Source organism: Macrobrachium rosenbergii, chromosome 49, assembly GCF_040412425.1.
Source record: "Macrobrachium rosenbergii isolate ZJJX-2024 chromosome 49, ASM4041242v1, whole genome shotgun sequence".
Classification (NCBI taxonomy): domain Eukaryota; kingdom Metazoa; phylum Arthropoda; class Malacostraca; order Decapoda; family Palaemonidae; genus Macrobrachium; species Macrobrachium rosenbergii.
The window spans coordinates 12,511,615-12,528,793 of record NC_089789.1 but is presented as its reverse complement, the minus strand read 5'-3'; the positions used below and the strand labels follow the sequence as shown (position 1 = coordinate 12,528,793).

The window sequence follows — 17,179 nt, the reverse complement described above, 5'->3', positions numbered from 1 at the left end:
CCCTAATTTTGATTGATATCCGGTGACTGAAAGGGGCGAATTTTTATATAGTGAGTCTCTAGCATCCGTCCTATTTTATGATTAATTTAACTCTCTTTTTTTGATTCTGAGACTATTATCAGGAGCTTGCCTCTCCATTCTACCCTCGGTTCAAAGTGATTTCTTTTTTTGTAGATAGAAAGATGTTAACAAAACAACTTACTTCTCTTGATTTTCTTTTTCTTTGCAAGTTGTTAGCGACTTTGAGAGTAAACTAAGAGTAAGAAATTTTCTTTGAAATGCAACTAATTTTTCTTTATGATTTTAGTCACAGGTTGCGTAGAATGAGTTAAGTTCTTTTATTTTGTTCTAAGTATTTTTCAGTTGATTCTTATGCTCTTAGTTGTGGTAGATTGCATACTTTAATCATTTTATAGTGCATTTAGTCAAAGACTGAGTAGAATGTAGAATTAAACAAGAGGATTTAATCAAGACATCTAATCGTATCTTGCCATCAGTATCCAGCGAATGATACAATTTTTTCCACACTGAATGACTTTTCCATAGGCGATAACCACTGGACTGAAACCATTTTGACAAACCAGCAGCTCGACTTGGATAGACTACTGTTCAAGAAGGTTTATTACTATCATTTTTACACATCATCATCACAGTGAGTCTCGCCATCATTATTTCATTCATGATTTCATCTCTGCTTATTTTCCAACAGCTTTCCTCCTCCCGGCAACTTGCATCTTTGATTATATCTGACTCTACCTTTTGCTAATGCACCACTGACACCTATTTTATTTTCTTATAATTATTTCTTGACAGCATAAACTTACAAAGCAGCAAAACCCCAAACCCCATACAAGCAGCTTTAGATCTCTCTAACTATAAAATATATGCCACTAAATTCCTAGCTATATAAACAAGGTTTCTCTTTCAGCAACAGCTCACTTAAGTAACTTGGAGACCAGCTTAAAGATTTATCATGAACAAGATATGAAATTTCACTTGTGTCACAAGTAGTAGGTCAACTCTGTATTGACATATGGTGTTCACTAGGTTTAAAATCGATTATTTAGATTGCTTTAAATGTATAGTTATACAGAATAATTTGTTTAGTATTTAGCTGTACTTGTCTCTAGTCAGATGATTTAAGGTTTCAATACCTCAATATCAAATTCACTCCCCCCCAAGACATCCCCCACACTTTTTGGAAAAAAATGCAACGCTCTTATACTGAATAATGTTTTACCATCTAGCAAACGAATGGCAGACTATCAAACATTTTTATAGGTTACCAGAATATCTCTTTGAAATGGAACTGGGCACTAATTTTAAGTCTAGATTTAGCAACTCTTGAAGAGTATTTTTAAGACTGGAAGAGGTGACTGTAGCTGTAGCCAACTAATCTGAAGGCTTCATCATCATGCCCTCACAATCTACACATCAATACGGTGGGTCCTATTTCTAATTAGTAGGTTGCCAGCGCACGATAATGGAATCTTCGGACTTGTTGGCCACTGGTGAAGCATTATCATTGTCCCTCTAAAGTGGACTTGCAATGTTGGTGTTTTATGTCTTTCACGGTTTGTAGATTCTAGAAATAAGTGTACTGTACTTATAACTTCTCCTTTTTTAAGATATTTTGCCAGTTAAGGTATGTCTGCAACGAGCATTAAAGAGTATTGTACTTATAACTTATAACATATGACTTGTAACTTCATTTTTTAAGATTTTGTGCCAGTTAAGCGGTAAAAGGGGCAGCTCATCATGTTAAATGACACATATCTAAACAGCCACTGTAACCTCTAACAATGTTGTAGCATAAACTTTGTAAATTCCTGTATTAATTCGTGTATTATTCTGAAGAATTTAGTGTAAGGTGTTACATTGATTTCCAAAAATGGCTGTCTTGGAGCCTGGGTGAAACATGTGTTGAGTCATGTGATGAATTATGTGGTGAGCCATGTGGTGAATTATGTGGTGTGCCACGTGGCTTAATCATGTGGCGACTCATTTGTTGAGCCGTATGGTCAGTAATACGAGCCAAGTGGGAAATTATGTGGTAAGCCGCGTGGTGAGTCACTTGCTGAACCATGTGGTGAATTATGTGAGCAACACGGAGCATTGTGCTGTGAGTTATAGAGCCCCATGGAGTATTGCACAGTGAGCCATGTGGTGAATATATGAGCCACATGGAGTATCACGCAGTGAGCCATGTGGGGAATCATGAAAACCCGATGGAGTATTATACAGTGAGTCATGTGGTGAATTATGTAAGCCACATGGTGAATTATGCAGTGATCCATGTGGTGAATTATGTGAGCCACATGGAGTATCATGCAGTGAGCCATGTTTGTGCTGAACCAAATCACTTCTTGAATCATCATGTGGCGAGCCATGTAGCAAGCCAATAATTCAACCCAGTGTCTAGTCGTGCGAACCACATAATGCATCTAGCAGCGAGGAGCCACGTGAACCCACATGGCAAACCACGAAGGGAGCCACATGGCGAGCCACTCTTCACATAGTCTGATAACAGCTCTGTCTGAAACCCTGGTGATTGTATGCAGGCACAAAGAAAACAAGAAGAAGAAGCAGAAGAAGCCAGACTCCAGAAGGAAAAGGACGAGAGAGAGAAAATTCAGAAGGAGAAAGAAGACCGAGAGAAGAAGGAGAGAGAAGAGAGAGAGAAGTACCTGAAGATCAAGGAAGAGAAGGAGAAGAAGGAACGCGAGGAGAAGGAAAAGGCAGAGAGGGAAGAGAAGGAGAGGCAAGAGAGAGAGGAGAGGGAGAGATTAGAAAGAGAGAAGAGGGAGAGGGAAGAGAAGGAGATTAAGGAGAGAGAGGAAAAAAGGAAAGGAAAGAGAGGGAGGAAAGAGAGAGGAAGGAAAGAGAAGAGAGAGAAAGGAAGGAAAGAGAAGAAAGAGAAAGGAAAGAAAGAGAAGAGAGGGAAAGGAAGGAAAGAGAAGAGAGAGAAAGAAAGGAAAAAGAAGAGAGAGAAAGGAAGGAAAGAGAAGAGAGGGAAAGGAAAGAAAGAGAAGAGAGAGAAAGGAAGGAAAGAGAAGAGAGAGAAAGAAAGGAAAGAGAAGAGAGAGAAAGGAAGGAAAGAGAAGAAAGAGAAATAAAGGAAAGAGAAGAGAGAGAAAGGAAGGAAAGAGAAGAGAGAGAAAGAAAAGCAAAAGAAGAGAGAGAAAGGAAGGAAAGAGAAGAGAGAGAGCAAAAAGAAAGAGAAGAAAGAGAGAGAAGAGAAAGAGAAGAGCGAGAGCGAAAGGAAAGGGAGGAAAGAGAAAGAAAGGAGAAAGAAGAGAGGGAAAGAAAGGAACGCGAAGAGAAAGAAAGGCTAGAGAGAGAAAGAAAGGCAAGGGAGGAGAAAGAAAGGCTTGAAAGAGAAAAGAAAGAGAGAGAAGAAAAAGAAAGGTTAGAAAGGGAGAGAAAGGAAAGGGAGGAGAAAGAAAGGCTCGAGAGAGAAAAGAAAGAGAGGGAAGAGCGTGAAAGGAGAGAAAGAGAGGAGAGAGAAAGAAAGGAGTGCGAGGAAAGAGAGCGAAAGGCTAAAGAGGAAAAAGAAAGGCTAGAAAGAGAAAAGAAAGAAAGGGAGGAGAAAGAAAAGAAAGAAAGAGAGGAGAAAGAAAAGAAAGAAAGAGAGGAGAAAGAAAGGAAAGAAAGGGAGGAGAAAGAGAGGATAGAAAGAGAAAGGAGAGAAAAGGAGGAGAGAGAAAGAAAGGAACGCGAAGAAAGGGAGCGCAAGGAGAAAGAGGAGAGAGAGAAGAAGGAACGCGAAGAGAAAGCCAGGAAGGAGAGAGAAGAGAAAGAAAGGAAGGAGAGAGAGGAGAAGGAAAGGAAGGAGAAGGAGGAGAAAGAAAGGAAGGAACGAGAACAGAAAGTGAAAGTCTCCTCCTCGAAGCCCAAGATGGACAGGTCAGACAGCGAAGGATCCGTCGAGGATGAGTTCGAGAGGATGGCTCAGGAAGCAGCCGGGGAAGTGGCCGTAGAGGAGTTCTGGAAGGACAGGGACGCCTCTCCAGAGGGTGCCAAGACTGACGAGGCTAAGAAGGCTGAAGAAGCCAAAAAGGCAGAAGAGGCTAAGAAGGCTGAAGAAGCCAAAAAGGCTGAAGAGACTAAGAAGGCTGAAGAAGCCAAAAAGGCTGAAGAGACTAAGAAGGCTGAAGAGGCTAAGAAGGCTGAAGAAGCCAAAAAGGCTGAAGAGGCTAAGAAGGCTGAAGAGGCCAAGAAGGCTGAAGAAGCCAAAAAGGCTGAAGAAGCCAGGAAGGCTGAAGAGGCTAAGAAGGCAGAGGAAGCCAAGAAGGCAGAAGAGGCCAGGAAGGCTGAAGAGGCTAAGAAGGCCGAAGAAGCCAAGAAAGCTGAAGAGGCTAAGAAAGTAGAAGAAGCCAAAAAGGCAGAAGAAGCTAAGAAGGCTGAAGAGGCTAAGAAGGCTGAAGAGGCTAAGAAAGCAGAAGAATCCAAGAAGGCAGAGGAAGCCAGAAAGGCAGAAGAGGCTAAGAAGGCAGAGGAAGCCAGGAAGGCAGAAGAAGCCAAAAAGGCAGAAGAGGCCAAGAAGGCTGCGGAAGCTCAGCAGCCGGTAAAAACAGAAGCTGCTATGAAATTTTAGCCCCCATTATGTTTATGATTTATAATCTCTTTTATTTAATCACTTAAGAACCATTTTATTTACTTATTTGTTTATTAACTTATTCATTTATTTATTTATCTATTTATTTACTTATTTACTTATTTACTTATTCATTTATTTATTTTTATTCTTAAACTTTTGTTTTGTTTTTTGGAAAACCTCGAATTCCGGTGACCCCTTTGTGATTCGACTCGCCCGTCTTAGGTGTTACTGGCTTCGCAGATATTGTTCTTATTTCTTTTTTAAACGTTGAAAGAGCTTTCTAATACTTCCTCAGCAAAGGACCACACTGAATCCTAACCACTCTTGCTTAAAAAGCATAATTAAAACGTGTTAGATTTAATAATAACCACTTTAAGAAAGGAGTTAATGGTTTTAAAATCGTGTGTGTGATGCTAATACAGCTTCAATATAAACTATAAAAGTCAGTTTCAAGCACATTTCGGCGGGCCTGTCTAAACAGCAACATCTAATCAGTGTTGCCAATTGCTTTAACATCTCTCACACTTGGTCAGCTTTCACCAGCATGGTGTGAATTCGCTTTTAATTTTTGGGCAGCTACTTGCGCGGGTTGTCAACATTCTTTCTGAGTTACTGTACAAGGTGTTTTGAAATTTTGTCATTGGCAATTTTGAGTGTAAGTATAACTGTATAATTATTTTTTTTAACATACGTACCGGAAACTATTTTGTATTCCTCCTTTTTCAGGACAATTCATAAGTTTTTAATTCATAAGTTTTTTCTTCATTTCTTCTGGGCAGGCAGCCTTTCATGCAGACAATTGGCAACACTGCATCAGTGTTACTGAGTCACTTACCAACATTCCCCCTTTTTGTGTCTTATCACCAAGTTCGAGGATTCCTTATTTTTTTGTTGTTGTTGTTGTCGTGTTCTTCTTTGATTACTTTCTTTTCATTTGTCCCTGATTATGTTTGTTTTCGTCCCTTTTTTATGACCGTTGCTTGAGGCATGCGCTCTTATAATGAGATGTTTTATGGAAAGTGTTTGTGTTTGTAAATTTTGTAAATTTCTCGTCCGTGGTTAACTATTTCTGGTCTGAAATTCTGTCCCACAACATAGACTGTTCTGATATAGTTAAGACGTCGAAAACAAAACATGTCTGTTGTCAAAATTCTCCAATTTCTCTCGCTGTCCAGATACAGAGATCGTAGCTACATACAGCAATTACAGAATCCTGAAATACCGATCTTTCAGTCAAATTATTTTTATCCAATTTTAACCTTCAGTTACACACCAAAACAGACCCTTGATACAAAACTATTTATTCCCTTCTGTTCTTTGACTATTCATGTTGTCTTTTGCATTTTTCATGATTTTCATGGTTTTTTGAACCCTGAATTTTTTAAGATTGTTTACATTTTGCATATATCCTCTATGATATATATATATATATATATATATATATATATATATATATATATATATGTATATATATATGTATATATATGTACATATATATGTATGTATACAGGGTGTGACACGAGTTTATGCAAATATTTCTGGAAATGAAAGAAAAAGCAATATTTTAGCAGAAAATTTCCTGTAAAGATATGCATTTTAGGGCTTCGTTTGTTGGTGGGGCGAATTTTAGAATAACCATTTATTATTAGGACTGCTCTCGGGCGAGTAAGATGGTATATGGGATGTTGGAGTAGTCAAGGATTTTGGGGGGGGGGGGGCTAAAGAAGGAGAATGGAGCAATTGGGCTGATGTGAATAGAATACCTCCCAATCAAAAGTATTCTTTAGGTATTGAACAAAAAAAGTATGCATCATTGAAACCCTCATCCTCCCTATCAGTGGTATTCATTGGGTGCCGTTAAAAAAGAAAAGAAGAAAAAGAAAAGCAAGCCCAACTGTATCTCCCTCCATTAAGGGGCCAGTGGGACAGCGCGCTAGAATTCAGTGATCACAACTAAATGCTGCCTAGCAACATTTACATTACTTACTTGAAATATAAATCCATACAGTACTGCTGTAAGCTAATCATTAAAATTAGATTACTTGTAAGAAAAAGAATCATAATGAAAAGAGGAGCAATCCACTTGCTCACTCACTTCACACCCCCACCCCCATCCCTGGCTGTTCCAACCTCCCGTTAACAACCCCCTCGCCTGAGAGCAGTGTTAATGATGCGCAGTTATTTTAAAATTTCCCTCACCGACAAACGAAGCCTTAAAATGCAAATCTTTATAGAATTTCCGCTCAGAATTACTTTTTCTTTCATTTCTCGAAATTTTTGCATAAACTCATGTTACACCCTGTATATATATATATATATATATATATATATATATATATATATATATATATATATATATATATATATATAACACTTTCTTTAGATGACCCTTACTTTTGTGACGACAGTGTATCATCACTAAATTTTTGTCTTTAAACTCCCTGTCTGTTACTTTTTTGACCTGTGTGACATGACCCCTTGTTGATGAAAATTTTGGGTATCTTGTTCATCCCTCCCTTACCCATTCCCTCCCTTACCCATTCCCTCCCTTAAACGGCCAAATCTCCACCTCTCCCGACCCTGACTGTCTATAAAACTGCGTTTAAGAGCGATGAAGTAGAACACTTATTTTTGATAAAGAAGAAAAAGGCCCTGTGAATTTGTATCATTAAACATGAAATAATTATTTTGCCCTTGACTGAATTATATTTTTATTACTTTTCAATAATTGGTTAATCGAGTTAAGTCACGTTTTAAAAAGTAAATAATTAACTAGACATTTTTCTGAATCTCTCCCCGAAACAAAAACAAAAGACGCGAAGCAATCGGTCTTCGCATCGCCTAAATATCCAGTTTAAATATTCAAACGACCTCGCACACAAAAACACACCTGTCAATGAATCAATCCGCGGGCATGGACGCGCGTCGGGTCCGGCTGACTCCAGTACCAGGAATGATCGTATTTTCTTCTGTTGCTTTCAGAAACCTTCTCCCGCCGCCGCCGCCGCTCCCGAGGACAAGAAAGAACCACCCAAGCTCACTGTACCCGCCCCACAGCAGCCTCCAAAACAGGAGGTCAAGCCCCAGCAACCAGCAAGGGCGCCCTTGATCATACCCGGCAAGATGACTGAACCAACCAGTAAGTGATGTTGTGAGGTTTCAGAAGCGCATGTATTCTAGTTTTTAATCTGTTTGCGATTTTGTGTGAATGTATGCAGAAATGCATCTGTAAATGTTTTCGTGTATATGGAGTTATACTTAGGTAGATATATATATATATATATATATATATATATATATATATATATATATATATATATATATATATATATATATATATATATATATATATATATATATATATATATATATATATATATTTATATTATATATATATATATTATATATATATATGTTATTATATATATATATATATATAATCAGTATATATATATATATAATTATATAAATTTATATTTCTATTGAAGTCAATGGCATCGTTCTCAGGAATTATGTTCTTATCAAGACTTTGAATCAGTCTACGAGATTACTTCCTTTTCTCTTCTGGCAAACTTCTCAGGAATAAGTACAAATTATTCGAGATTGACTTCAAAAGATATTGCATAAGAGAGAAAATATGCCCAAATAACGTACACACACAAACACACAAACATATATATATATATATATATATATATATATATATATATATATATATATATATATATACATCAATAATGTACATGAATTCATACATACAATTACGCTATTAGTAGCAAACTCAGCACATAAATATACTGATGTAGAAGAGATGAATTCTTACGAATAATTATGAGAACTCCCATAACTGACTATCTAATTTGTTCACTCGTCAGGCAACTGTCCAGAAACATTTTTGCAATTATATGAATTATTTGATTAAAATGAATAATGTATGACTATATCTATTTTTATTTTAGATTAATTATTATTGTCTGACGTTGTATGTTGATTAGGTCTGTGAATTAATATTTAAATTTAACTTAAAATTTTAAATTTGACATTTTTCATATTTCTATCCTGAATTAACAGAAAAGGCCTGAATTAACAGAAAAGGCTTTAAGCGTTCTGGGATTTAAATCTGAATGTAGCTTTTAAATTTTGAAATTTTTATACAGTATTATACAGGAAAGGCTCCAAGCTTTCTGAGATTTAAATTTCAATGTAAATTTTAAACTTTATTATACAATATTAGACAGGAAAGGCTCTAAACATTCTGAGATTTCAAATTCACATTTAAAATTTATTGATTTTTATACTGTATTCATTAGGAAAGGCTCCAAGCCTTCTGAGATTTGAATTCAAATTGACATTAAAATTTCTAAAATTTTTATACACTATGAAACAAAAAAGTCTTTTAACCCTCTGGGATTTGTGAAATTATTTATGAAAAATCAACTTGATCTTTATAACAGCAGCACGTTGGAAGTTCAAAGCAAATGTTTTTGTTGTCAGTACCAACATCCATTTTACAAACGCAAGACAATTTAGGAGAAAGAATCAATGATAGTCTGAAGTAACCTGAAACTGAAAGAATATCTAGAGGGTAAAACCAACAGAATTCCTCTCAGGAAATTCAACACTTTGATGGAATGCACCAGCGTCACGAAAAGATTCATGACTGGGTGAAAAAGTGAATCTGCAATCAAATATTTTGAATTTTAAAAATCACCAGTGAATTGTAAACTTTAAACTTCAATTCCCTTAATGAATTTAAAAACCTACAGATGAGTTTTATACATATTAAATAAATTTCGAAACTGCTAGCTATAAATTTGTCAATGAATCTATAATTCTATAAATGAATTTAAAAATCTAGATAAATGAAAACTAAAATCTACAAGTTTCTTCATGAATCTAGAAATCTATGAATAAATTTAGAAATTTTCAAACAAATTTTTAAGCTATAATCAGCAAATGAATTTTAAAAATATTAGAAAATTTTAAACTATAACCTACAATTTACTTAGTGAATCTAATAATCTATAAATGAATAATAAAAATCTTAAATACATTTCTGAATTGCAGTCTACATATTTCTAAATGAATCTACAAATTTATAAATCAATTTGAAAAATGTTAAGTATATTTCTATTCTATAAATTAATTCAGAAAAGTACTTTCCTTGTAAAGTCTATAAATGAATTTTGAAAATCCTAAATAAATCTCCTAACAATTATCTACAAACAACTTAGTGAATCTACAAATGTATAAATATTTTGGAAAATATTCGATAAATTTCTGTTCTATGAGTCAACTTGAAAAAAAGAATTTTCTTGTAATACCATCCTCCAAGCATGTAATGGAAAGACTTCTGATATCAGTGTCATACGTGAGGAATTAATGTTGACAGCCTTCCACCTTACTTTGGCTGAGTTCAGAAGGTGAGGTGGGAAGATTCCTTTTAGACATGCTCTCTCTCTCTCTCTCTCTCTCTCTCTCTCTCTCTCTCTCTCTCTCTCTCTCTCTCTCTCTCTCTCTCTCTCTCTCTCTCTCTCAGGGTGCACCTTCTTCTAAAATAAGCTATTAGGAGATATGTAGACCAGTGATTCATATTTTCTGTGAGCAGGTATAACAGAAAAATGAGTAAAGATAATAATTAAAATTAGTGTACATACACATACCCACACATACATACACACACACACACACACACACACACACACACACATATATATATATATATATATATATATATATATATATATATATATATATACTCGTATATATTATGTACAAACATATACAGTATATAATCCCACCTAAAACTACCTACTTTTAAGTTTCAAGACAAAATAAATGTACATATAGTAATCCTCATAAGCATCTAAGCTGGTGAAAAGCATTCAGTAATATTATGATGGTAGCAAAGACACTTCCTTTATATCTCCGGACTAACTTTTTTCTTTAATTTTCTTTCCAACAGCCCCGTTCACCCCAGGAGGAACCCCAAAACCTGTCTTTACAAAGACCCTCAAAGGAGAAGTAGTAGAACGTAAGTACTTTATTTAGATCTATTCTTAATCAATGTATTTTCATTCTTGTACGAGCCCTGTATCCATGCAGTGTATAGGTGTAGAGGTATAAATTATATAAATTATAGAATCATATATATATATATATATAGAATATATATATATATATATATATATATATTTATTATATTATTATATATATATATATATTATTATATATATATATATATATATATATATTGTATATATATATATATATATATATATATATATATATATATATATATATATATATAAAGTATATATACTTTATCATGTAGTCGCCAGTTTTATTGTAAGTTTAAATACAATCGCTCGCTTCCACACCAAGCGCGCATACTCACTTAAATGTGCACACACACACATACACATACACTTTTAAATGTGCTCACTTCCATATTCATTTTATTATCAAATCATAATTTTTTTTCCTAATTCCGAGGTTCCAACAAATTCCTTGTTTTCTTTAAATGCTCTGAAAATTCTGGCATTCAATGATGTCGCTATTTTCCAACCAGTAGTGATACTCGAGCTTCCCATTCATCATTCATTAGTGTTAAATGTATAAGGGTTCTTTTAGCTAGAGCCTGAATATACCATTTTGATTAAAGGATGAGTTCCCTGAACGCTGGGTAAAGACTACCTCGGGGTTTTTTTGTTGTAAAGACTTTTTGGGGTCTTTTTGGTGTACAGACTCCCCTGGGCTCTTCGTCGGCGTAAAGACTCTTTGGGGGTTCTGTTGGTTTAAAGATTCCCTGGGTTCGTATCGGTGTAAAGACTCTCCTGGGTCTTTCTGTGTAAAGACTCCCCTTGGGTCTTTGTTGATGTAAAGACTCCCCTGGGTCTTTGTTGATGTAAAGACTCCCCAGGGGTCTTTGTTGGTGTGAAGACTCCCCATGGTCTTTGTTGGTGTAAAGACTCCACATGGTCGTTGTTGGTGTAAAGACTCCCCAAGGTCTTTGTTGGTGCAAAAGACTCCCTAGGGTCTTTGTTGGTTAAAGACTCCCCAGGGTCTTGTTGGTTTAAAGACTCAAGGATCCGTTTGTCGTAAAGACTCCTTGGGGTCTTTGTTGGTGTGAAGACTCCCCATGGTCTTTGTTGGTGTAAAGACTCCCCATGGTCGTTGTTGGTGTAAAGACTCCCCAAGGTCTTTGTTGGTGCAAAGACTCCCTAGGGTCTTTGTTGGTGTAAAGACTCCCCAGGGTCTTCGTTGGTTTAAAGACTTCCAAGGATCCGTTTGTCGTAAAGACTCCTTGGGGTCTTTGGTGGTGTAAAGACCCTCCATGGTTCTTTTGGTGTATAGACCTCCCTGGGGTTTTCATTGTGTAAAGACTCTGGGGATTTTGTTTGTCTAAAGACTCTCTGAGGTCCTTGTTGGTTTAAAGATTCCCTGGGGTCTTTTTGGTGTAAAGACTCTCCATGGTCTTTGTTGGTGTAAGGACTCCCTGGGATCTTTTTTGGTGAAAAGACTCCTCATGGCCTTTGTTGATGGAAAGACTCTATGGGGGTCTTTTGGTGTAAAGACTCTATGGGGCCTTTGGTGTCATAAAGACACCCTATGGTCTTTGTTGGCGTAAAAATTTCCTCGGGTCTTTGTTGGTGAAAAGACTCCCTCTTTATTTTTTGAGATTCATAATTCTAAAAAGACAATGTAAGGGAAAACTTAAGGCATTTAGGGAAAGTGAAACTTGAGGAAAGAAAGGTAAAGAAAACTTTGACTTAAGTAAGTAAACGTTCTACAAATCTGACAGAAACCTGAATAAGGTAAAACTTGAGGAACTTAAGCAGGCGAAAACTTGAAATATAGAGGTATGGAGTAAGGGAAGACTAGACACGTAAGGTAAAACTTGAGGAATGAAAGTAGGAAAAAACTTGAAGAATTCAGTTTGTGAAAACTTGACGAATTAAAGTAAAGGAAAACTTAATATATTTAAGTAAGGGAACACTTTAGAAATTCAAGTAAGGTAAAACGTGAGGAATTCAGTTAAGGAAAACTAGAGGAATTAAGTCAAACTTAGTGAAAATAAGTAGAGAATACTTGAAAAGTTAAAGTTTGGTAAAACAAAACGAGTAAATATGAATGGATATTTCTCATTTATTCACTCTAGAAAGAGTGAAAGAATTATATCATTCAGTGATTTTTGTACTTACGTTTCTTTTAAATTCCTTACAATTCATGAAGAACTTATTCATTATCAAAATATTTTAAGTCATGTAACTGAAATCCGCAACATTTTTCAGTTCCAACAAATTAAGTGCATAATATTTAATGTATCATATTCGAAATGGTCCATAATTGTGTTTTATGAAGCATAACTACAGGACGTAATCCATAATTACAAACAATCTTTTGTAATCATTTCATCTCCCGTCATTACTATCTATAAACGTTATTAATCTAACTCCAGACAGACTGTAAAAATTTACATTCCAGGTACAATATGCCATCCATAAACTTCCATTATATATATATATATATATATATATATATATATATATATATATATATATATATATATATATATATATATATATATATACATACATACACACACACACACACACACACACACACACACACACATATATATATATATATATATATATATATATATATATATATATATATATATATATACATACAATCCATCTCACACATATGTTAAACTCCAGACAGACTGTATAACAATTTACGTTTCAGGTACAATATGTAATGCATAACGCCTCCATATATATATATACATATATATATATATATATATATATATTATATATATATATATATATATATATATATATATATATATATATATATATATATATATATATATATATATATATATATATATACATACATACATATACACACACACTCCATCTCACACATATTTATTTTTATTTCTATAATCCAGGGATTATAGAAATCGATGAAACCGGGGAAAAGCGTTTTGAGTCGGAGATAGAACGTATGTATATCCCAAAATGTGTCCAGCTTTCCTCCATATATACTGCAGCAACGTTTCTTTATTCTTCTTCTTCTTCTTTATTTTTTTTATTATGCTGAGGTAAAAGGTCTACTGTATGTCAGATACGTCATAAACAGGAATATTCGAAAGATGAGAGAATAGGTTTCTTGGCCAAGTTAGAAGGTTATATCAATTTCTGTAGGGCAGTGATTATACTTGTGATTGTGATTGATATCGGCATACATGAAGAATGCGACAGACATTTGTTTATTATTATTATTATTATTATTATTATTATTATTATTATTATTATTATAAAGTCTATTCACAACTTAGTAAACAGAGTTTCAAAAATTATTTTAGTAAACCTAGTTTCTCTTCTTGAAAGTTAAAATTCATGCTTGTTATTATTATTATTATTATTATTATTATTATTATTATTATTATTATTATTATTATTATTATTATTATTATTATTATTCATAAAAGTCTCATAATAGCATGAGTCACTAAAATGATGAAGAAATCCACTGTGGTGTAGATGTGAATATATATTTTAGAAATATATATACATTTCTAAAATATATATTTACATCTACAACACTGGGGATTTCTTCACCATTATTATTATTATTATTATTATTATTATTATTATTATTATTATTATTATATTATTATTAATTAATCTTTCACTCCAAGATTTTGACTATTCCATGTAGATGACGTCTCCTGAATATTGCTTTGAAGCTTTTCAGGAAAAACATCTGTAGACTGGTATCGCTTTTCTTATCTAGCAAATATCGCCATATTCATAGTCTTTATTTACTTACGTACTCTATCAATCCCTCTGTACTTTACGCTGGAAAGTAACTTACTGTAGTGGGCAGCTGGAAAATATTTATATATCTACGCTTTTATGTATATATTTTTATACTCTGTTCTCAACTGTTAATAGCTTGGCATAAGGAAAGTAGATGTAGATCTTGACTGTAATGTTTGGTATCTAAATGTAGATGAAATGGAATTGGAAACTTATTGTAGAAGTTGTGGCATCAAGTATCTACTCTTATTTTAATTTATTACCTTCTCTGTCTTTCAAAATCATGATTAATTCTTCGCAAAAATTCTAATTATTCTTGATGCTCGGAGGTACGAGTTCGCAATAATTATAAGCATAAATTGTACATTTAAAAGAATAGATTTTTATATAAGTCAGTATTTGTATCCGTGTTGATTAAATATCTATTTTTTAACCTTTTCTTTAAAAAGATAAATGTGCCTGCATATCAAGCAAAAACTCCATAAACTAAAAATATTTGTAATACAACATGTCCATATATTTGCCAATTAAATGTATATTTTAGAATGTTTGATATGAACTAGAGAGCGCTTGTAAAACTATTGTTGAATAATAATTCTGAAAGAAGATATTGAATTTCAGAATTATTATACAGTAGGAAAATGATTGTATTTTTATAAATCATAGTCATGAATGAATAAATGAGAAGTGGAAATCTTTTTTTAGGATTTTAATCAAATTTCAGTTCAAAGTTGATAATTTTCTGTTTTAATCATCCTGTACTCTGCGCTGTTAAGTCTTGAACATTTTTAGAAATGTTCGTTTGTTGAATGCGGTAACAAAACTACTTTGCAGTTACGAAAGTATATTCAAGATGGAATGTTACTTATTTCACTATAATACTTACTTTAACATTTCTTGTTACATGTTACTTTATACTTTTGTCATATCTAGCCCTTAATCGTTCAGTAAAACTATCTGGCCGTTCATATTTCATTCTTTCTTTACGTTTTACTCGTTTTCTGGATGTTTAAAAATTTTCTGCACAATAAATTTCTTCTCCTTTTTATTAAATAATATCACCTCTAATGTACGATTTACTTCTTGTATTATAAACTACAATTGCCTTGATTTTTCTAGTGATATCAACACTATACAAAATAAATTTTACCTTTTGTTCATGTAAATAATCTTTAATTTCTATTTTCTACATTTTAAACTTATCACGTGGGGTTGCTATTTTGCTGAATCTGTCACCAGAATGTATAACATTTTTACAGCTCTTTTAGGGAAATCTCTTTTACCCATGTTTTAGAGTAAACTATAGTTTTCTTTTCTTGAATAATCTTTTCTGGAATATTTTACTTATATTCTCTTTTTATCAAACCATACAACTAATCTTGTACATTGGTTAATATTTATCTCTAGTTACATTATAATATCGTTTGATTTTTTGTAATAACTTTATTATTATTTCATACTAGTTCTAATTATAAAAAAATCATCCTATCTTTTCACAATTCACCTACTTTTTACATTAACCAATCATTTGATCTTTACAACACTTTACTTAATATTTGACTTAATGTACACCTGTTGACCTATTATTTGATGTTTTTTTTTACAATAGTTTGCTTAATAGACATTTTACGTCATTTACACCTGTTTTCCAAACATCCTATCTGGTATACATTTTAAAGTTCTCTTTCCCTTACATTAAATTTTTGCCTGATTTTTTTAGTACGTAAAAAAATTATTTATTGATATTTAAAGCAAGTTTTCCTCATGGCAAATAAAAATAACACCTCATTCATTTTGTCATTAAACATTTATATTAATTTTTTACAACAATTTCCATCCATTGATACATAAAACTTGTATATAATTTTTTACAACAATTTCCTGACACTGATATTCTACCCAAGTTCCATCTGTTATCAAAACAATTATTCTATCTCGCTCTCGTATTAAAGTCTACAATTTTTGGCAGCTGGAGAAAGCGTGAATTTCACGTGCGTCGTAGCCCACCCTGCTCCCTACTTCGTTACTTGGTTGAAGGACAACAAACCTTTGGATGACAAGCTAGCAGACAGAGTTCAGGCCCAGGACAATGGGGATAAGCACACTCTCAAGGTGAGATGAGGAGATGGAAACATCTAGTTTTGAATTTGAATTTTTCTGAGTTTGTCAGAAGTCACTTGATAAGTTAATATGTGGCCTGTTTGCTTCATTCAGAGTCTGTCAAAGCCACATTAAAAATTGTTAATTTGTGGTCTGTTTGCTTCATTCAGAGCCTGTCAAGACCACTTTATAAACTGTTAGTTTGTGGTCTGTTTGCTTCATTCAGAGTCTGTCAAAGGCCACTTTGTAAAATCTTCTTTTGTGGCCTGTTTGCTTCATTCAGAGACTGTCAAAGCCACGTTATAAATTGTTAATTTGTGGTCTGTTTGCTTCATTCAGAGTCTGTCAAAGCCATATTATTAATTGTTAATTTGTGGTCAGTTTGCTTCATTCAGAATCTGTCAAGGCCACTTATAAATTGTTAATTTGTGGTCTGTTTGCTTCATTCAGAGTCTGTCAAGGCCAATTTATAAATGGTTCATTTGTGATGTGATTGTTCTCCTCAATTTAGAATCCTCAAAGATCATGGATAGCTAAAGTTGCTTGACAAATTTTGGCCATGTCAAAAGAAAAATTGATGTTAGGGTTTAAATATGATGATGTGCTTCAACACCATAAATTCATGATAATACTTTAATAT

General features: G+C 33.7%; 1 protein-coding gene across 1 annotated transcript in view; it reads left to right on the top strand.

The window, feature by feature from the left end:
* LOC136832337 (muscle M-line assembly protein unc-89-like) overlaps window positions 1-17,179 on the top strand; it is a 502,631-nt gene that overhangs the window by 335,977 nt on the left and 149,475 nt on the right. The window contains 3 exon segments of the mRNA XM_067093248.1: window positions 7,583-7,739; window positions 10,566-10,634; window positions 16,409-16,551. Coding sequence (XP_066949349.1) covers window positions 7,583-7,739; window positions 10,566-10,634; window positions 16,409-16,551 — 369 coding nt within the window.